Below are 22,995 nucleotides of genomic sequence, written 5' to 3'. Positions count from 1 at the left end.
GAGCCTGACATGGTGACGATGAACACTCCTGCTCCTACAGCAACCCCAAGTGGACATGCGCTGCAACCACAGCCCATAGTGCCTTTTCTACAATTTCCCCCTCAGACCTATGGGAACCCACAACCATGGGGCCCACCATCACCCAGAATGCCACCTATGCAATGCTGGGGGTGTGGACAATTTGGACACATGAGAAACCAATGTCCACAAAATCCTCAATATCAAGAATGGGCTACAACACCTGGAGGGAGAGGAAATTTCAGAGGAGGAAACAGGAGGATGCCAACAACAAGGTGGAAATTAGCAGCAACCCCAAACCTATGGAGGACCTCCCCAGCAGGCACAAGGAGGTTACAAGCCTGGTCCTGGCCACCAAGGAGGATGTGGAGAAAATCAACCACAGAGGGGGGGGAAGAGGTGGTGTCTGGCCATAAGGAAATCAGAACACCAACAGTTCTTATTTTCCTGACGATCAGCAATGAAGAGGCCCAGACCCTTTCCTCCAGTGTCCCCAGTACATATTCGAAGATGATGGTGGGGGGGGGGGGAGAAAGGACCCAATAATCAAACTTTGGGTACATGGCAGAACTATCCCATTCTTAATTGACACTGGAGCCTACTGTTCTTGCTTAGGTGCACCAGCCTGACCTCTGACACTGCCCTGACTGCCGTTGACGGTTCTGCATATATAGATGAAACTACAGGGATGAAACATGCAGGGTTTGGTATTGAGACAATTGATAGAACCACTCACATACAACAACCATTACCAGATACTTTCTCAGCTCAACAGGCTGAACTTTTGGCACTAACGACTGCCTGTAAAATGGGAGAAGGGAAAAGGGTTACAATTTTCTCTGATTCTGCTTATGCAATAGGGGTTTGTCTCTCCTGGTGTGGTGTCTGGAGGAGTAGGGGTTTTCACAATGCTTGTGGAAGTCCTATATGTAATAGAACTATGGTTTTAGATCTCTTGGAGGCTATGATGCTGCCCTCTGCTTTGGCTATTGTGAAGGTTGCTGCTTACACACGGGGGGGATTTTGTGAGTATGGGTAAAGTCCATGGCAGATGAGGCTGCTAAATTGGCTGCCTCAGTGTCATGGCCACTCCATGTTGGGAATGACATTGATGATTTGGAATCTAAACAGGCTTTGGATGTTGGTTCTCATTTGGTATGGCAACAGTAGGGTTGTAAACTTGACCCCGTTTCTAAAATTTGGAGACAGTCTGCCAGCTTGTCGTATCGTCTCTGTATGCCAAGTGGCCCATGGTATGGCCCATTTGTCAAGGGGGGATATGATAGAGGCAATTTCTTTGGATTGGTCTTGTCCAAATTTGACTCAGCATGTGAAACAGTTTCTGTTTCGATGTGCTACGTGCATGCAATTTAACATTGCTAAAGGAACACCTCTGAAACCAGGACTGTTTGTCCATCTTGCCATGGATTTTATAGATCTTGCAAAAAGAAAGGAAAAGGTACCGTTTAGTCCTTATTGACTGGTTCACCAGGTGGGTGGAGGCATTTCCCACCACACACTGTGATGCTAAGACAGTAGCAAAGCTACTAGTGAGGGAGATAAGACCTAGATTTGATGTTCCTGAGGTTTTATCTGCAGACAATGGTACCCACTTCACTGGTGATGTAGTGAAGCAGGTAGCCATAATGATAGGAGTGGACCAGAAGTCGTCTGTGTCCATCTACCACCCCCAGAGTAATGGGGTTACCGAGAGAGCTAACCAATCTATTAACTTAAACAAGGGTAAGCTAAGGTATGCCACTCCACCAAGAAATCATGGGTGGATTGTTTACCACTGGTGTTAATGAAAATGCTCAGTAGTGTTAATAAAGGCCTGGGGTATACACCAATGCCATGATTACTGTGTATATGTGATAACCTTTGTAGGCTTGCAATGCGCAATGATGGAAAAGTACTGGGTAAATGGAGATGTACTGCTTTAGTTCTCAGGCTGAGAATTGTCTGCACCTGCTGATAGTCACTCAGGCTCAAGACTGGGATAGTAGAGTGAGAAACCACAGTCTAGACATGTTTTTCTCATCTTAGATACTTTGTATCTAATCCAACGCAACAATGTTAAGATATGATTGACAGTAAGTTGTATAAAGAGTGTGGTCTCCTGTTTCGCGACACAGATCTTTACTATAGACTACTGAGGTACTCTGTATGTGAATCTGTCTGCAATTGCATTTTATTACTAAAGAGTTTCATACCAAGGTTCCTGTGTCTGTGTCAAAGGACCACCCAACAACTCCCAATCACGGCCGTTTGTGATACAGCCCAGGATCGAACCAGGGTCTGTAGTGACGCCTCTAGCACTGATAAGCAGTGCCTTAGACCGCTGTGCCACTTGGGAGCCCAAAGTAAAAAGCACATGACAGCCCTCTTGCACCTAAAGGACTCTCAGACCATGAGTAACAAGATTCTCTGGTCTGGTGAAACCAAGATTGAACTCTTTGGCCTGAATGCCAACCATCACTTCTGGAGGAAACCTGGCACCGTCCCTACGGTGAAGAATGGTGGTGGCAGTATCATGCTGTGGGTATGTTTTTCAGCGGCAGGGACTGGGAGACTAGTCAGGATCGAGGGAAAGATGAACGGAGCAAAGTAGAGATCCTTGACGAAAACCTGCTCAAGACCTTAGACTGGAGTGAAGGTTCACCTTTTCAACAGGACAACGACCCTAAGAACAGCCAAGACAATGCAGGAGTGGCTTCGGGACAAGTCTGAGTGTCCCACCCAGAGCCTAGACTTGAACCCAATCGAACATCTCTGGAGAGACCTGAAAATATCTGTGCAGCGACGTTTCTTATCCAACCTGACAGAGCTTAAGAGGATCTGCAGAGAAGAATGGGGAAAAACTCCAAAATACAGGTGTGCCAAGACTCGAGGCTGTAATCGCTGCCAAAGGTGCTTCAACAAAGTACTGAGTAAACGGTCTGAATACTTATGTAAATGTGATATTTACGTTTTTTATTTGAAATAAATTTGACAAATATTCTAAACAGTTTTTTCTTTGTCATTATGGGGTATTGTGTGTAGATTTAGGGGGAGAACAATGTTATACATTTTAGAATAAGGCTGTAACATAACAAAATGTGGAAAAAGTCAAGGGGTCTGAATACTTTCCGACTGCACTGTATGCTAGTGATATTTATTAGTTACTGCACAGTGATGGCAATTTTCCCAGCTTTAAAGCTTATTTTAAAGCTTATTTTAAAGCATGTGGTTTATTTAATCCAACAAGTATCTATTATATTGACAGGAAAGTCGTGTGACCACTCTTACAATGGAACTGCATGTCCTCAAAGATGGAAGTCAGGCGAGATCAGGTGGGACAATTCTAGCCAATGAGAGGGCAGATACGCGTGTGAATAAGAGGCACAAGTCCGATATAAATTCGTTTTTTTCCTAAGTTGCCGAAATGCCACGTGCATCCACTTATATCAGTGCATTCGTAACAACCTAACCATTACGACACTTCTATTCGATCAAATAAGCTTCACGTAGCAAATTAGTAATAGTTTGTTTTAACAAATTCGACACTCATTGACCTCCATACAAGAATTCCTCACTTTGATCTTTTTTTCGTGGTGATTCTTGTACGTGCGCGTTCCCAAACCTGACGCTTCCTCCCTTTTATCAACAAAATTCCTCCCCTTTCCTATACGTTGTCATCACCCACCCACCCTCTTCTGTGATTGAGCGAAAGCCTTGTTTACGCGCGCGCGTTCCCAACCGGCACCAGTGGGGTGCTGTCCAGCCAGCGATTTGAAGTAGTCTTCTTGCCCGGCTACTGCTGTCTCTTGTCTGTCCAGGAATGAGAAGTGATGGCCGGCTCTGCAACAGAGGAGAAAACCTTCCGAAGGTTCTTGGAGCTCTTCCTCCGAGAGATGAGGCCACCACTCCAGGAGAACGACCCTGTCCCAATGCGCCCTTTATCGGACCTCACCTCGGAGGACGAAGTGGAAGGGGAATGCCTCGATATGTGTCTTCAGCACCTGTGCAAATAGTAAGTACCGATTTTATAAAATATTTTGTGTGCAGCTTAAACAAACGGTTTGTGTTGTTTGCCTTTTGCATTACCAGTTTCAACTAGAATTGGTCAGGAACTTGGAGTCAACCTAAGTGAACGTACACTATAATTGTGTTGGCTGTAGTCTATTTTACAATAATTTGCTATGACTGATTTTACGGAAACACAGTTAATATAAAATATAAGCTACCGATAGCCTACAGTGTTAAAAAAAAAAAAAAAAAAAAGCAGCCTTTTACATTCTGTGAGCAATTTGGTTGCTACAGAATTGCTCTCTGGTCAGTTTTGCCGGGTGGCCTGTGAAGCCACTTGCAATGTCCTGACATCGTCATCTCCCATGTTGCCGCCGACGTCATTGGATGGCTTATGTTATGACATATGTAAGAGAGGATAGACGAACTTCAAATAGATTTCAGCTGTACTATGGTTCCTGTCCTTCCATTCGTGCATCCAAGTTATTCGAGTTACGGTTAATGTGAATTCAACCTCTCTTTTTGCGTCGCACGACGTCATTTCATTCGTAGGAAGGATCTATTGCATTCCTCATATTAACCATAGCAGACTTTCCGATTCATACAGTTTAGTTGTACAGTCATGACAACAGTACGGAGGTAACACTATACACACTTTGTTCACTATGTCCTGATTTGCATTTTTTTTCTTCTCCATTTCTGTCTATTCGTAACCATCTTTAGCTCACGAGCGCAGGCTCCACAGTACATTCAATTCAAAGCAAAATGTGTGTGGTCAGGTTTGAGCATTTTTAGATATATTACGTCACACTCGCATCCATAAATAGTACATCAAACCACCGAAGAGACCGAAAAGACAATTGTGAATTTCTCAAGCATGTCGAGGATGATTGCAATTTGATACTTGTAATTTTGACACCACCAATAAACGACACAACAAGAAGCAAACATAGCCCAATAAGACACAACAAGAAGCAAACATAGCCCAGTCTAAAATAGAGCCATTTAATTGCCACTATAAAAGGCACCCAAGTGTTTGGTAATAATGAATACTTGACCTTGTAAATGTGAGCTTTCATTGTATCATGTTTGCTCTGTGTTTACTTTACATAGAGCTAGTGAACTCAATGTTGAATTGGAAGTGCTGTGTTGGGTTTCGTGTCAGTAGTTTACTGAACCTATTCCATATCATACAACAGTATTTTGATGTTCACTCCCTGCCCCATTTCAAAGACCTAATCTTGTTGTGCCAATGCCACCCATTCCGAATGTTTGGGAAGAGACTGAAGCGTTGAGATGAGTTGTTGTAGCAGTATCAGTCTGCTAGATCTGCTTTGCACAAAGAGCTTATTGTCTGTGACTGTTTGTTTTATTCAAATGTGCACCCAGCTCTGGATGCTGCCAGAGCCTACACTACCAGAACAGACAGTAGGCCTGGTGTTTATATATTGACAGATATGAAATGTAATTGACCCCATGGATAAGCCTACGTTTATCTAATGAGAACTCACATATTATGCATTTATTACACAAAAACAATTTCCATTTGTGGATATTTGAAGTGTTTCCTGGTTCCCTCTCTCTAAAGTTATCATAGTTTGATTATTTGTTTTCCACTGTGTCATTCCTGCAGCTCTAATGATAGTATTTTTAAAGGAGAGCAATGTCTTAATATGGCACAAAGTGAGACACATTCTCACACACTGCTGCAAGCATCAGCTCCTGTTGTGTTTCAGATGAACGTGTGATTATTTTCTCTCTGGGTTGAAGATCTAATAATAGGCCTGGGAGAGAGGTGGAGATCCCCTTTGCTGCGTGCGTGTGTGTGTGTGTGCGTGCGTGCTCACAGTGTGCGTATGTGTGTATTCGAAATGGTGGAAATGAACGCAGATGTGGATTTGTGTGTGTGCGTTTGCAATGACGCCAGTGTGAATACGATTTTGTCACATTACCATCCCTGCCTGAGAGATTATAGGCACACATTTGAAAGGTAGAGAAATCAGCTAGGTTTCACACTTTGTGGGGGGGGCATTGTGACAAGGTACACCCGGGCCAACGTCAGCCGGCTCAGTGTGTGGGTGAGACGCAACCCTCGTCTCAAACTGTCATGGCTGACATGTAATGATACTTCTGGAGGATAAAGGAATCACGACACCGAAATGGGACTGCGCTCTCTATCGTACATGTCACATTTAATGAGAACTCACTTTTGAATTTACCCTACTTTTTTTTGGTTATGATTGTCACGATTCAAAAACATTCAAGTGACAGGAATGCTTTGGCTTTGCGAACAGGAAGCATGTGCTTATTGTCTGTCTGTATTTCTGAAACACTACACAAAGATCATGTACTTATGCAGCCATCAAACAGTTGATCATTATCCAACCATCAAACACAAGTAAGACCATTGACCTTCATTTGAATTTGTACCTACTCTGTGATTGACAGAATATGCTGGAAGCAGCACTGTCGGAAGCAAAGTAGGATGCAGACCTCACTCAGTTATTGTTAACGAGTGGCCACCTCTGTCCCGCTACAGCAGTGCACTTCCCGGGAAGTGTGTGTGTGTGTGTCAGAGCAGCTGACTAATAACCTTATAACAATGTTAATGATGAAAGCAGCTCGGGGTTGCAAACCCAGTCGGCTTGTGTTTTGAAGCCGTCACCATCTCATCTGACAAGGCACTTTGAAGCTGGGTGAACTGAGCAGCTTGTCAGGTGTTCCTTACACCCCTTAATGATGGCTGTTGACAAGTGAGTGGGAGAGAGAGGAACAAAATGGATACATGTCAGCAGGCTCATTTGTTCTCACAATTCCACCATGTCATTTTAAAGAATAACCACAGGAGGAGCCTATGCAATATATGCAATGCATAATTCAACACATGCTGTGGTGGCTAAAGATAGACATTACTTACTGCCTGACAGCTAGTTTTGTTGGAATGGCTGTAGAGGCCGTCTTGAGGATGGGTAAAAGTCAGTAGTGGTGCATGGGTAAAATCACTGGGGAAGTCAACCCCTCCACCCCCAAATGCCATATTACAACCTATGTCTTGTGATAATTTATTGTTTGCTCTACAACCTGTTAATTCATATGCCTTGTGACTGTCTCTGCCTTTAGGCCTATATTTCACAATCAGAAGACCTAGTAGCAGAATAAATTCAACCACACTTTTTTGTTTTATCACAAAACCGGATAGCAACCTCTGTCCAGTGAAGTCCACAAAGCATATTGCATGTACAGTAACATACAGTTACATGACCTACAGCATGGTCAAGCAAGTTCATGTTTCTGACATTTTCGGACTACTAAACATCTATTGATTTAAAACCACAGAGAGTTAAGAAAACAGGAGCTGCCTCCACTATTCAAGCACCATTTCAACTTAAACAATCAACATAAGCTAAATATGATGTGGATTTCTGTTTGCATGTGTGCATGCGTGCGTGTTCGTGCAAGTAGAAAAACATGTTGACTCACCCTACGCCAATGCCATCCCCCTCTCTTTCATGTTGACGAAACGGTCTATCACTCTGTCATACATTACATGCTTTTATTTTTGTTGTCCTGGGCTAACTGGCTAAAATGCTTGCTCGGTAGCCTAACTTCCATTCATGGGCAACGTTAGCTAGTTAACATTAGCCTTCTACCTACATATTGAACTTCCATGCTATCAGGCCAGAAGCACAACAAGTTATGAATTAATGGTTGGATCAGAATCGCTATTATAATCTTTTGCCAGTCTGGAGAATTAAGTAAAACCAGAAGCCCAAATCCCTATCTCCATTCCTGGAGAATTTAGGAAATGGCCAATTTTAGATGCAATAATTCAGGTTTTTCTGTCTGATGTATGCTCTCAATGGGATTTGATAGGAGTGAATGCCAGCCTCCCGGTGTTGCCTCTTCACTGTTGACGTTGAGACTGGTGTTTTGCGTGTACTATTTAATGAAGCTGCCAGTTGAGGACTTGTGAGGCGTCTGTTTCTCCAACTAGACACTCTAATGTACTTGTCCTCTTGCTCAGTTGTGAACCAGGGCCTCCCAGTCCTCTTTCTATTCTGGTTAGAGCCAGTTTGCACTGTTCTGTGCAGGGAGTAGTACACAACGTTGTACGAGATCTTCAGTTTCTTGGCAATTTCTCGCATGAAATAGCCTTCATTTCTCAGAACAAGAATAGACTGATGAGTTTCAGAAGAAAGTCCTTTCTTTCTGGCCATTTTGAGCCTGTAATGGAACCCACAAATGCTGATGCTCCAGATACTCAACTAGTTTAAAGGCCAGTTTTATTGCTTCTTTAATTAGAACAACAGTTTTCAGCTGTGCTAACATAATTGCAAAAGGGTTTTCTAATGATCAGTTAGCCTTTTAAAATGATAAACTTGGATTAGCTAACACAACGTGCCATTGGAACACAGGAGTGATGGTTGCTGATAATGGGCCTCTGTACGCATATGTAGATATTCCATAAAGAATTAGCTGTTTCCAGCTACAATAGTAATTTGCAACATTAACAATGTCTACACTGTATTTCTGATCAATTTTGTTATTTTAATGGACAAAAAATGTGCTTTTCTTTCAAAAACAAGGACATTTTTACGTGACCCCAAACGTTTAAACGGTAGTGTACATTCACCCTCTTGCAAATAGAAGGAAAATTATGAAACGCAGAGAGACTAAATATAAATGATTTTCTTCCCTTTGGCATCCATGAATACATGCCACTGGTAACAATAGAGAAGGGATGGATGGATGGATAGATGAGCCATGACTTGGTTTCAATCTCAATACCCCCCTTAGCCATGAGTGTCTCTCGGTGGGGGAATGTCCCTCCAAACGGATCAACTAATGGTAGCGAGAAATAATAAATAACCCTATGAAATTGGACATCGCTACATCACTCACGATCAGCAGAAGCCACCAAGGCATTGCCTATACCACGCAATTCATTGACGATGACTCTTGTTTTTCACAATGCCTGTACTGGCGGCAGTAATAACTTTCCTTATATTTCTCATGCAACAAATACGTACTTACCATATGAGCAACAAATGAGAACTGCAAAACAACAATGTGCTCGTAATGTGCCCATCCTCTGGCTGTAGTTCAATGTGGAGTAGTACTGAAGCAGGACTTTCATTCCATAATAGCAGTTTTACATGTAACAATTGCATTTCCTTCACACAGTAATTTTCTGCAATTTCTTGGGGATTCATGATTAACCAGTGGAAGCAATTAAAACCCGTTGTGTGTGTGTGTGTGTGTGTGTGTGTGTGTGTGTATACACCAAACGTTTTAGGGTCCATAAACAGATCAGCTGCATAGCTACGCATCCATAAGCATACAAGTATTTTTATCCTCCACTACAGAATAAGCAAGAAAAGAGTTAGCTACATTACTTCAGCTTTATTGCATGACAAATATCTGCAATCTCTAACATTTGAAATGACTACAATAAAGAACAATGACAAGTGATTGACTTAAAAATTTTTATGAACAGTAAGGCATGCATACAAAATATTTTATACAATTTGCAGATGATGCTTTAGCTAGATTACAAGCTAGATTACATCCACTGGGTTTCACAAGATGACAGCCTGGTTTGCTAGAGTCCCTAAAACATTAAACAATATGTATTACTAAATGTATAGCTATCTGGCTAATGTCAGCTTGTAAATAGCTATTTTTGTAAATTACCTTTATGACAAAAATATGCATAATTGTTTGACTACTGTATTTTGTTGTTGTTGCATGATTCATATGAAGTTTTACTTACATTTGCTTCCATCCTAGTATTATTCTAGAAACTCGCCAGGGTTGGTTCACAGAGCTTCATGAGAGTTTTGGGAAACACTTGATAGAAAGTCTGCATCTCAATTCGCTTCGTTTGGAGGGCAGACTAGAAGGCTGAAAAGGCACTACGCCTCGCTCAAAGTTGAATTGGGATACCACTCCGACTTGATGAGGCTTGCGGGATCACGCAAAACAGAGGGGGAGTGCTAGGGGTGGGGGTGTGTATTGGGATTGAGCCTAAGCCTCCTCCTTCCCCCATTCCCTCCACTCCCTTGTCTCCTGCTGCCCCCGGTACCCCCACTGGGAGGGCTGATGGACAGTAATTGAGAGGAGAGCTCTCCTAAACCTAATTAAACAGGCACGTCTCACACAGCTGTAAACAGCCATGCGCACATTCGGATTCCTCCAAGAAATGCATTCGCGAGTGCGCTCTCACACACACACACACACACACACACACACACACACACACACACACACACACACACACACACACACACACACACACACAGTTTGCTTTGCTGTAGTAACAGTGTGTGGTGTCGGAAGCGCTGCAACTGACGGCTGCGTTAATGAGCACTGCTGTGCTACCGGATTGGACGTCAGAAGAGCAGGGGAGACATTCGCATGTTTCACACTCGTTTCAACCACATCTCCTCATTTATAACGCAGCAGGAAGAGGGGGGGCTCATCTGTTCCCTCAGTCCTAATGGACTACCACAGCGTCGCAGAGTTGTACTGGATCAAGCGTGGTTTTCCATTCACATCTTAATAACTACAATGTAATTACAATGTTAGTGCAATCTTGCAGTTGTTCAGGATTAATGAGACAACTGTAATCAGGCCTACAATTTGTCCATCTCACACAAGCCTGATGAGATGCTCTGTTCCGAATGATCAATTCTACTCATTTTTCAGCTCTCACATCAAAGAGTGCTTTACATGAAAACAAATAATGTATTTATGCACGAGTACCCTGATGAAATTGTCCTGTTCATTTTTTGTGTCAAGCCAAAATCTGGCTAAGAGCTTTTTGGCATCGAATTAAAGCGTGATTGTTCTTCAGCAACACTGACAGCAGCTGCTCCCAAAACACACACACACAAAATAATTAGATAGAGAATTTACAGAAGACATATTGCAGGCATCTGGTTTAGAGAGAAAGGAGTCCGTCAGCCTCCCTCATTTGTCATAAATCTCGAGACGAGCAGTGGCGATCCGTCATTCAGGGCAGGTGAGAGCCCCACCTGTTTTTTGCATGTTATTTTGGCAATAATTAGTGTCCACATATCAGTTGGTTAACAATTTAAAAACACATTTATTGAGTGAATAAAGCCTCATACAAACATGGTATCTTTCTTGCTTTCTTGAGTAAGGCGGCTCCAAAATGCAGGTGTTTCAGCCTAGCTCTGCTTTCTGTAGGCGTTGGTAATCTTCTCTAGTTGCACCGTGATTTGCTCAGTGCACTGTCATTCATGGAGACACTACGTCACCGCAGAATCTACAGGGAGAGCTAGGCAGTTCAAGCCCCCTTGGGTGATGCCATAGATTTACATTAGAAGTGCTCATCCAAGAAGGGTCTTCCCTGTGGCTCAGTTGGTAGAGCATGGTGTTTGCAATGCCAGGGTTGTGGGTTCGACTCCCACGGGGGCCAGTACGGAGGGAAAAAAAAGGAAAAAAAATGTATGAAATGAAATGTGATTTGACGTCATTTTATCTATGATTGGACTGATTTATGTCAACATCATTGAATTTAATTTATTTTGGGTAAAAGACATCTACAACAAAATGTGCGATGTGGACCCAGAGGATATCACTTGAACGTATTAATTAAAACGCTTGTTTACAAAGTGGTCCTCGATGGTAAAAACAACACATATGATTAAAAGGCAAGACAAAATTACAAACAACCATAAATAGATATAGATAGATAATTTATATTGACATCCTAAAAAGTGGCAATATTCACTGCACTTCTCCCTAACCTTAAAAATCAACCCTATTCATTTCACACTAAAACAATCTATTCATTGCACATCATTCAAATAAATACACCTGGCCAGCAGTAGGGGGCACAAGGGGCAGTGGTGTGGTTTCTCTTACTTAGATAACCTTGTCCATATTAAAACCTTTCCCTGCTTTTTCTACTTTTTCTTTGCTTGATCTCCAGGGGGAGGCTATTCTATAGACAAATGCCTGTATAGAAAAACGTGCTCCTCGCAGTACTGTTTACTCTTGGGATTTTACAAGACAACGCTAGCTCTGGTATTGTAACTGTGTTGGTTATAGACCATATCAAAGTGGTTTTTCATATAAGCTGGGGCACAATCATTTAAGATGTCAAACATATGAGTAAGTTTAAGTTGGTCCACTCTGGACTCCAAAGGCAACAAGCCCACCTACCGGAACTCAAGTACCCCTATGTGGGTCCTAGGGGACATTCAGCATATACCTGATAACATTATTTTGCATGACCTGCATTTTCTTTTTCAGCTTTTTTGATAGTTCTTAATACCAAGCAGAGCAGGCATGATCTAAATGACACTGGATCAAGGTTGAGACTAGCAGTTTCTTAACTTTGATGTTAAAATATCTAGCATTAGGATATAAACATTTCGATTTATTCACCATTTTAGAAAGAATTTGGCAGCAATCAGGTCTTCAGAAAGGCACTGATCTAGGGACACACCAAGATAAGTTAGATTCAATATCCTTGCCTGCACAGTATGCCTTTATCTTGTCAGCCCTAAACAATCTATGTTTTGTTCCAAACAAAATCGATTCAGTTTTTCCCAAATGTAGCGACAATTTTTTGTCAGTTAACCAATCTCTAACAAAATGGAATTCCTTACTCAGGGTCTCCTCTGTGTAAACTATATCCTTCCCTGATACCAGTATGGCTGAGTCATCTGCATAAAGCAGGAGGTTGCACTTTACTGTATCTGGAATGTCATTAACGTATATAAGAAATAAGAGAGGCCCTAAAATTGATCCCTGCGGTATTCCACAGGATGCTTCTTTGGCCTCTGACAGAACATCACCAACATTACATACTTGTGTTCTGTTGGTCAGATAAGACCTAAACCAATTAACTGCTACATTATTTAGACCCATGCATTTCAGTTTCATCAGGAGAATATCATGATCCACAGTGTCAAAAGCTTTCTGCAAGTCTAACATGACCCTATCTGTATAGTTCCTCTTCCCACTTCCCTGCTTAATGTGGCCAAAAAGGTGGATAAGGCAAGTATTAGTGGAATGAGCTGTTCTAAAGCCAGATTGGAGTTCGTAAAGTAGTTTGTGCTCGAAGGTATCCCTCAAGTTGATTAAAAAATGAATCTCTCAACAACTTTGCATAAGGTGCTGAGGATCGACACAGGCCTATAGTTTCCTTCATATGTTTTTCTGCTCTTCTTGTGGAGCGGAACCACCCGGGCTGTTTTGAGATCATTGGGAAATGTTCCACTACTAATAGAAAGGTTTACAATAGTCGTTATCATTTTAGCAGTGACACAAGGACTATTCTTTATGAATCTTGCAGGAAGGTTATCCAGCCCAGTTGCTTTGTTTGTGCTCATTAAGCATAGTAGATTGGAAACTTTGTCCTCTGTTACGATGCACAGCTCAAACAAATAATTAGTGATACCTTTGCTATGGTAAAAGTTGTTCATGAAAGACTGGCCATAGTGTCCAGAGCAGGTCGGTAACTTCTTAACCAGAGATAAGGCTATAGTGGTAAAAAATGTGGTAAAATAATTTGCAACCTTTTCCTGGTCATAGCATAAAACATCATCAATATCCAGGCCAACACAATAGGATTTTACCTTTTATGGGGAGTTTTTGAGCCATTGTCCTTTAAAATGTTCCACAGTTTACAAGGCTGATGTAAGTTGTCATTAACAGCGTCTTTGTAATGTTGGGATTTGGCCTTATCCATTTTGTATCTTGCCTGGTTTCTACAGTTAATATAACCTTCATAATCTTGTTGAAGATTTGTTCTTCTGAATTTGGCCAGGTAGCGATCCCTTTTCCTTAAGTGATCCATTTCCCTGACCGCTGTTTGATTTGAATTTGTTTCATCGGCGCTAGAGTCGAGTGAGATACCAAGCTTGATCAACATCACAGCTTAGTACATGAGACCAATATAAAATTCCAAGTACTTCTACAAAACGTTCCTTTGAGTATTGTTTCATAGACTGTACCTTCATGTAGTTTTTACCTGGCTCAGGTAGCATTTTGGATTTCTTACGGATACATTAGTTTACTAAATGAGCACTAAAACTATTATTTTAGACTCCTGACTGACAGACGTTCTCTTGGTCTGATACAATAATCAAATCCAAAGTTGATTTAGTGTCAATACACACCTGGGTTGGCTCAGCAATCAGTTGTTTTAGTCCAAATAACTGATTAAAGTTATACAGGGAAATCTCAGACTTCAGTGAGTTCAAGACAACTGGGAACTCGGGGGAAAAAAACGAGCTTCGACTGGGAAAATACATGTAACCCCTTCACCAGGCTTGAATTTGATTCTCACAATATTACTTAGAAGATCTCAACAGCATGGGATGTTAGGTGAGAAGGACATCTCCAATAAGAATAATCATTGTAAACTCACTAGGGTGATGACAACTAGGATATTAACTTCAGATAGAATGATTAGAGATTTTTGTTATTATGTAAGGATATGGTTTCCCATGCATTAAATGACATTGAAACAGTAAATGACTCCACCAATGCAACAGACATCAGGTTCAAGATGTATATTACCACATTTTCAATGTACCACATCAAAAGAAATGAAAATAATTAACCCCGATGATTTTTCACAACCCATGTCCAAATTACTTGCAAGCTTGGTTAAACTTGTTGGCATGCGTTGGAGCTTAAAAAGATTGACAACATACATAAAGTCCCAAAACACCCCACCGTTGTGGTTACTCACTACTAGTAGACATTTCCAGACGAGGTAACTTATAGCAGTTCTGTGCAGGTGTCACAAGATCCACAGCAAGCACAGCTATCAATGCAGACAGTACTCCTTAAAAGCAATAAATATCCCATGGAAACATGAACTCGTTTATCTTCCACAAGCAATTCTCTCCAGGTCTCGCACGATGCTAGGCTAACCTCGAGGCTGTCAAATACCTCCACGATGAGATGGTACGTCAGTAGCTTCAGTCTCTACTAAGTCTTTCTTAACTTCTTAAAGTATAGGGGGCAGTATTTTCACGGCCGGATGAAAAACGTACCCAAATTAACCTGTTAGGGCTAGGGGGCAGTATTGACACGGCTGGATAAAAAAACGTACCGATTTAATCTGGTTACTACTCCTACCCAGTAACTAGAATATGCATATACTTATTAGATATGGATAGAAAACACCCTAAAGTTTCTAAAACTGTTTGAATGGTGTCTGTGAGTATAACAGAACTCATATGGCAGGCCAAAACCTGAGAGATTCCTTTACAGGAAGTGGCCTGTCTGACCATTTATTGGCTTTCTTTGACATCTCTTTCCAAAACAAAGGATCTCTGCGGTAACGTGACACTTCCCACGGCTCCCATAGGCTCTCAGAGCCCGGGCTGAAACAGCCCCAGGCTGAAACACATTATCGCCTTTGTCAAGTGGCCGATCAGGGGACAGTGGGCTTAGGCGCGTGCACTGGTCGCCCCCGTCTTTCTTTTTTTCCCTCTATTTACCGAAACGCAGATTCCCGGTCGGAATATTATCGCTTTTTTACGAGATAAATTGCATAAAAATTGATTTTAAACAGTGGTTGACATGCTTCGAAGTACGGTAATGGAATATTTAGAATTTTTTTGTCACGAAATGCGCCATGCTCGTAACCCTGATTTACCATTTCGGATAGTTTCTTGAACACACGAACAAAACGCCGCTGTTTGGATATAACGATGGATTATTTGGGACCAAACCAACATTTGTTATTGAAGTAGAAGTCCTGGGAGTGCATTCTGACGAAGAACATCAAACGTAATCAGACTTTTGTAATAGTAAATCTGATTTTGGTGAAGGCTAAACTTGCTGGGTGTCTAAATAGCTAGCCCGTGATGGCTGGGCTATGTACTTAGAATATTGCAAAATATGCTTTCACCAAAAAGCTATTTTAAAATCGGACATATCGAGTGCATAGAGGAGTTCTGTATCTATAATTCTTAAAATAATTGTTATGCTTTTTGTGAACGTTTATCGTGAGTAATTTAGTAAATTGTTAGTAAATTCCCCGGAAGTTTGCGGGGGGTATGCTAGTTCTGAACGTCACATGCTAATGTAAAAAGCTGGTTTTTGATATAAATATGAACTTGATTGAACAAAACATGCATGTATTGTATAACATAATGTCCTAGGGTTGTCATCTGATGAAGATCATCAAAGGTTAGTGCTACATTTAGCTGTGGTTTGGGTTTATGTGACATTATATGCTAGCTTGAAAAATGGGTGTCTGATTATTTCTGGCTGGGTACTCTGCTGACATAATCTAATGTTTTGCTTTCGTTGTAAAGCCTTTTTGAAATCGGACAGTGTGGTTAGATTAACGAGAGTCTTGTCTTTAAATAGCTGTAAAATAGTAATATGTTTGAGAAATTGAAGTAATAGCATTTCTAAGGTATTTGAAATCGCGCCACAGGATTCAACTGGCTGTTACGTAGGTGGGACGATTTGGTGCCACCTAGCCCAGAGAGGTTAAACTGGTTACTACTTTGGCCCAGAAACTAGAATATGCATATTATTAGTAGATTTGGATAGAAAACACTCTGAAGTTTCTAAAACTGTTTGAATGGTGTCTGTGAGTATTACAGAACTCATATGGAAGGCAAAAACCTGAGAAAAATCCAACCAGGAAGTGGTTGGATTTCTTCTTTTGAATCTCTACCAAAACTACAGTGTCTGTGGGGTCACGTTGCACTTCCTAAGGCTTCCATTGGCTGTCAACAGCCTTCAGAAAGTTTTTTTTTCATCCGTCTCCTGTCACTGGGCAGAGAATAGTAGCTCAGTCAATCAGTGGACTGCCTGGGGACAAAGGGATTGCATATGCACGATCCCACGAGCGCGCCGTTCCTTCTTTTTCTTCTTGAATGAAGATGCTATTGTCCGGTTGGAATATTATAAAATTTTTACGTTAAAAATACCATAAAGATTGATTTTAAACAGCGTTTGACATGCTTCAAAGAACGGTAATGGAACATTTAGACTTTTCATCTCTGGTACCGCGCTCGCGCGTTATGCCTTTGGATAGTGCTCTGTACGCACGAACAAAACGGAGGTATTTGGACATAAATATGGATTATTTCGAACAAAAACAAAATTTCTTGTGGAAGTAGCAGTCCTGGGAATGCATTCTGACGAAGATCAGCAAAGGTAAGAGAATATTTATAATACTAATTCTGAGTTTAGGTGACCCCGAACTTGGCGGGTGTCTGTATAGCTTGCTGTGATGGCGAGCTATGTACTCAGAATATTGAGAAATGTGCTTTCTCCGTAAAGCTATTTTAAAATCTGACACAGCGGTTGCATCCAGGAGTAGTCTATCTATAGTTCTTTAAATAATTGTTATATATTTTGTCAACTGATGAGTATTTTTGTAAATTGATGTGCACATTCACTGGAAGTTTTGGTGGGAATACATTTTCTGAACATCACGCGCCAATGTAAAATGCTGTTTTTGGATATAAATATGAACTTTATCGAACAAAACATACATGTATTGTGTAACATAATGTCCTAGGAGTGTCATCTGATGAAGATCGTCAAAGGTTAGTGCTTCATTTAGCTGTGTTTTGGGTTTTTGTGACATATGTCCTTGCTTGGAAAATGGCTGTGTGGTTATTTTTGTCTATGACCTGTCCTAACATAATCTAATGTTTTGCTTTCGCTGTAAAGCCTTTTTGAAGTCGGACAATGTGGTTACATTAAGGAGAAGTGTATCTTTAAAATGGTGTAAAATAGTCGTATGTTTGAGAAAGTGAAATTATGATATTTTTGCTGTTTTGTATTTCGCGCCATGCTATTTCACTGGCTGTTGAATAGTGTGGGACGGTCACGTCCCACCTTGCCCAGAGAGGTTAACAAAAATAAAAAATAACTTGTTAAATCAAATCAGTATTTCCCATCAAAACTCAGTAGATATGGGTTTTGTCCTATTTTTGTTGTCTTCTTTCATAGTTTGTCTTCACCAACACTGATAATGTCTCTCCATCTCTCAACGTCTCGCCCTCTTTTTTCAACGTCTCTTTCTCCAAGGCCTCCTGTTAACCAGGTCAACTCTCCCATTGGCCACAGCTTAACAAGCTACCTTATTGGTCAAAACTTAAAAGTAAACCAACCCATTCACTTGTAGATTTAAATAAATATTTCTTAAAAATAAATGCATTAACAACATTACAATTCAGGAGCAATTCGATCACCTTTTAAATCTAATACCAATTAATTATAACAAATAAACTCTATACTTGGTTTTAACAAGGGTATTACATACAGTTTGAACGGTCATCCAACTCGGGAACTTTCTGAAGATCACTGACGTCATGATTCAACCTTGTTTTTTTCCGAGTTCCCAGTTGTCTTGAAAGCACCATAAATCCGGTGAATGCCAGACTTTGATGTAAAGGTTTGATGGCAAAATTTGCCCACAAGAAGGACCACCGTGCCGCCTTCCTGTTCAAGTGAGCACAGCACAACGGTGGGTCCAAAAATGTCTTGTATGATCTGTATAAATAATGTAATATGCCAGGGAGATATGTATACTGTAGCTAAAAAAGTAATACTAAGTGTATGTTGTGTAGTAAACTCACCCTAATAATTTGGTCTATTTCCCCTTAAGAACTTAGTCTACTGTTCTGACAGTAGAGCATGTTTTAGAGAAATGTCATCATTGAATATTGTAAGAGCTTTCTTTGTCTGCTTATATGCCCCCTTTATTTATCCTACGGTTCTGACTTGGTGTACAGGAAGAATACTGTAAGAACGGCCCATGCTCTGAATTCTGTTGTTGTACATTTCAAAAGTGCTGAACAAATGGTTGTATTGACTACGTACATCTTAGCTCCCTCATTAATGTCTTAATCGAAGTTACGGATTGTCTTTTATCCGCCCATCTTTCCCTTATGCCATAGTTTGTACATCTCAATTGTTATAGGCCTATTGCTTATGTAGGTCTCTCAGTATCTTATTCATCATTTTAGGCAATGTTGCAATAATTTCATTGTTTTGCTTACTTTGTGTATTATAATTAGCTTGTGTGCTTTTCTTGAAGAGGGGGAGATACTATATAATGTTGTTGGGTCTGTAACCATGTTTGCCAGTGACATTCTCATCCCATTCAAATATTTGTTTTCAACAAAAAGTTCAGTAATAGACCCATGTAATTCCAGTTGATATTGCTAGGGTTGTTTTGTTTGCGGAATGCGCTGTCTGTGCAGCGGTATATTGTATATAAAAGTGGATCCTCATGATTGTATTTACTTAAAATGGTAGGCCGAGTGCCTCAGTCTGTCTGTGTGTGTGTGTGTGTGTGTGGTGACTTAAAGAAGAGTAAAGTTAAGGCCTTAACATCTTGCTGAAATTATCTGAACTAACATCTATCAGAATTTCTGTCAGTGTCCATTTTGAAAGTGCTGAACGAATAGGCCTACCTCATCGCAGCTTGTTTGCTTGCACTTGCTTTTTACTTAAAGCTTAGTGTTAATGATATAAGAATAAACGTTATGAATTTATTTAACATAAATGTAATGTTTGTATGGTTCGAGTCATTTAATTTATTTAAACCCCTAAATTACCCTCAAGTTTTACAGTTGGTAGAGCATGGTGTTTGCAACGCCAGGGTTGTGGGTTCGATTCCCACGGGGGACCAGTATGGAGAAAAAATGTATGAAATGTATGCATTCACTACTGTAAGTCGCTCTGGATAAGAGCGTCTGCTAAATGACTAAAATGTAAATGTAAAATGTTACTGATAGACTTATAGGTCTACCAATTTACAGACTGGGGTGCTAGAGAAGTTGATCCCAGTGAGAATTGGTGGATAAAAGCGACCAAAACATTTGATCTCAACAAATCAATAGGGTGAGATCATGACACATTACCACAGCAGAGAGAGGTCATTAGTACCCGTGATTTCCAAGCAGGGTTAATCTCCACTACACTCTTTTCCAATTAAGGCAGATGCATTGCTTAATGGGAGTGATAAATCAAAGCAATGAAGCATTAGTGGTCATGCTATGCTATGTCATACCTTGACCCATAGCATGAGTTCAGCAATGTTGCGCAATCAATAAGATCTTATGTAATGTGTTCTTAGTATGCTGTAACACCGTTTTTCTATAAAAAAAGAGATACTGTGCACAGGCACAGCAGTTCAGGCCTGTTGAATCCTAGGAAACAGGTAGTAGAAGTGAACACGTCTCCTCAATGCCTGTTTCCTTTGTAGCCAAAGGCAGAATTAACTGGGGTTTTTTGCACTTGCAATTGATACTGCTCAATTTAGAATGCTAGGCTAAACAAGGGCTACAGAGAGCCAGAGAAAAAGGCTCCGCAAGGATTCACAAGTCATCACTTACAAATCAGTGAAGGCTTCCTCTGCTTACTGTATATGTACTGCCATTAATGATCTTGTTCCTCCAAGGCCGATATTAATTAGGACTTCATACCTTCTGTCTCCATGGAGGATTGGGGTTATCAATGAGTCTGGGGGGAGAGGTTTTTGTCTGCTGTGTTGTAGCTCCTAGAGAACAGTGTCCCTCTGCCCAAAGGGAGCTGTGTTCTCTTTTTCAGACCACTGGAGGTCTCTGACTCTGTGCCTCTCTCTGCCATAGACATTAAAACAAGTAGATGGTGATAGAGCTGACGTCATCCACGTATTCCTATGGAAAACTCCTGATGGCGCATGAAAACAGAAGTATTTGAATTTGAAGCATGCCATATTGCTGAATGGCACCAAAAATTGCTAAGGATCATGGTGAAAGTGGCCGTAACTAGCAAAATATCATGGGCAACGTAGTCGTTTTCATCCTGCCTGAGAGAGTCAACCCAACTTCTGTTTTAATGTCTATGGCATGAGGGCGTGAGCCTCCTCGTAGGTCTGTCAGCATGTGGTTGTGTGTGACAATGTGTAGCAAACTTTTAAATAATTCACCATGGGGATCATCACAAACACTTTTTAGAGGCCAAAACGTCCGTCAAATGTTTTGGGGTTTCTAGGCCAGACCAGGACTTTTGGCACTGCCAGGCTGCTACACAGTCGCTGACCAGCAGAGCTTGTGACTTCACACTCCAGACAGGACACTGGGGGCCTGCTCTTGTCTCTCTGACACTAGTGAGGTCTCTGCGCTTTGCTTTAGACCTGAGGGCCTCTTTCCATTTCAGGTGATCTGATGAAGCATTTACCACCATCTTTGTTAACTTGTCTTTCGTTTTAGAAGGGCAATTGTCTGGCAATAGGCCTTCACTTACAGTAATTGCTATAGTAATCTTCAGCCAACACTTACACTGACCAAAAATATAAACGCAACATGCAACAATTTCAAAGATTTTACGGAGTTTAAGGAAATCCGTCAATTGAAATAAATTCATTAGGCCCTAATCTATGGATTTCACATGACTGAGGTGACCATTAGACTGAATATGTTTGAGGGGACAACTGTTTTTTAAAATTAAATTCACAATTTACCACTCACGTGCTCATTTCTGCCCAATATAAACCAACAATGTGCTACCTTTTTGTAGCATTTCTGACAATGCTAACATCTTTTCAGCCGAATCTGAGTTCTTAAACCGGGTTCAACTCGGTTGATGCACAACAGTAGCAGTTAGCTCGTAGAAGGCTAGCAGTTGTACTGTAGCTAGCTAGATAACACCAGTTAGATGAGAAGCAAAAGGAAGGTAGCTAGCTAGCTAGGTATATTTTACTATGGAAGGTTTTTCATATGGGTGAAGTCGTCTGTGTAAACTGCTGACCTGGACACTTGGGTGTAATCAGTACGCTCCCTCCACTGTCAATGCCATTCTTGTCATTATAATCCAAATTTGCACTGACCTGATCAACACAGTGTCAGGTTATTTTTCAATCTGTTCCCGAAAACCTGAAGTTACCAACAACGATGAGACAGCCTACAGTGAGAAGGTGAAGGCCCTGGGAGTGGGGTGCCTGGAAAATAAGCTCTCACTCAACGTCAAAAAAACTAAGGAGATGATCGTGGACTTCAGGAAACAGCAGAGGGAGCACCCCCCTATCCACATCGATGGGACTGCAGTGGAGAAAGTGGAAAGCTTCAAGTTCCTCGCTGTACACATCACTGACAAACTGAAATGGTCCACCCACACAGACAGTGTGGTGAAGGAGCAACAGCGCCTCATCAACCTCAGGAGGCTGAAGAAATTTGGCTTACCACTTAAAATCCTCACAAACTTTAACAGATGCATAATTGAGAGCATCCTGTCGGGCTGTATCATCGCCTGGTACGGTAACTGCACCGCCCACAACTGCAAAGCTCTCCAGAGGGTGGTGCGGTCTGCCCAACGCATTACCGGGGGAAAACTTCCCGCCCTCCTGGACACCTACAGCACCCGATGCCATAGGAAAGCCAAAAAGATCAAGGACATCAACCACCCGAGCCACTGCCTGTTCACCCTGCTATCATCCAGAAGGCGAGGTCAGTACAGGTGTATCAAAGCTGGGACCGAGAGACAGAAGCTGTTTTCAATCTCAGGGCCATCAGACTGCTAAACGGCCATCACTCGCGAGGCGGCTGCCTATAGACATAGATTAGGAATCACTGGCCATACTGTACTCCATACTATTCTACGGTATCTTAGTCACTTTAAGATATTTACACACAATTAGTCAAATGCCGCTCTGTCATATATGTATATATTCTTAATCCATTCCTTACGTAGATTTACGTGTATTTTGGGTATATGTTGTGAAACTGTTAGATATTACTTGTTAGATATTACTGCACTGTTGGCGCTAGAAGCACAAACATTTCGCTACACCCGCAATAACATCTGCTAAACACGTGTATGTGACCAATAAATTCGTTTTTTTTATTTTTATTTGATACAATCATAATGATCATTGCTTGCTTACTTGACCTGTGCTCAGTCAAAAGAAAAACCCATGTTTGCTAACTTGGTTACCTATGTGATCAAATATAACTGTTT

The 22,995-nt window shown here is 41.2% G+C and overlaps 1 protein-coding gene across 1 annotated transcript in view; it reads left to right on the top strand.

Annotated features, from left to right (window-relative positions):
* The first annotated feature begins 3,108 nt into the window (after positions 1-3,108).
* Positions 3,109-22,995, top strand: part of LOC106603465 (protein phosphatase 1E) — a 94,098-nt gene continuing 74,211 nt past the window's right edge. The window contains exon 1 of the mRNA XM_014197187.2: positions 3,109-4,030. Within this exon, the coding sequence (XP_014052662.1) occupies positions 3,849-4,030 (182 nt within the window). The 5' untranslated portion in view covers positions 3,109-3,848. The remainder of the gene's footprint in view (positions 4,031-22,995) is intronic.

The sequence above is a fragment of the Salmo salar genome, chromosome ssa04 (genome assembly GCF_905237065.1).
Source record: "Salmo salar chromosome ssa04, Ssal_v3.1, whole genome shotgun sequence".
Classification (NCBI taxonomy): Eukaryota; Metazoa; Chordata; class Actinopteri; order Salmoniformes; family Salmonidae; genus Salmo; species Salmo salar.
This window is presented reverse-complemented; position numbering and strand designations above follow the sequence as displayed.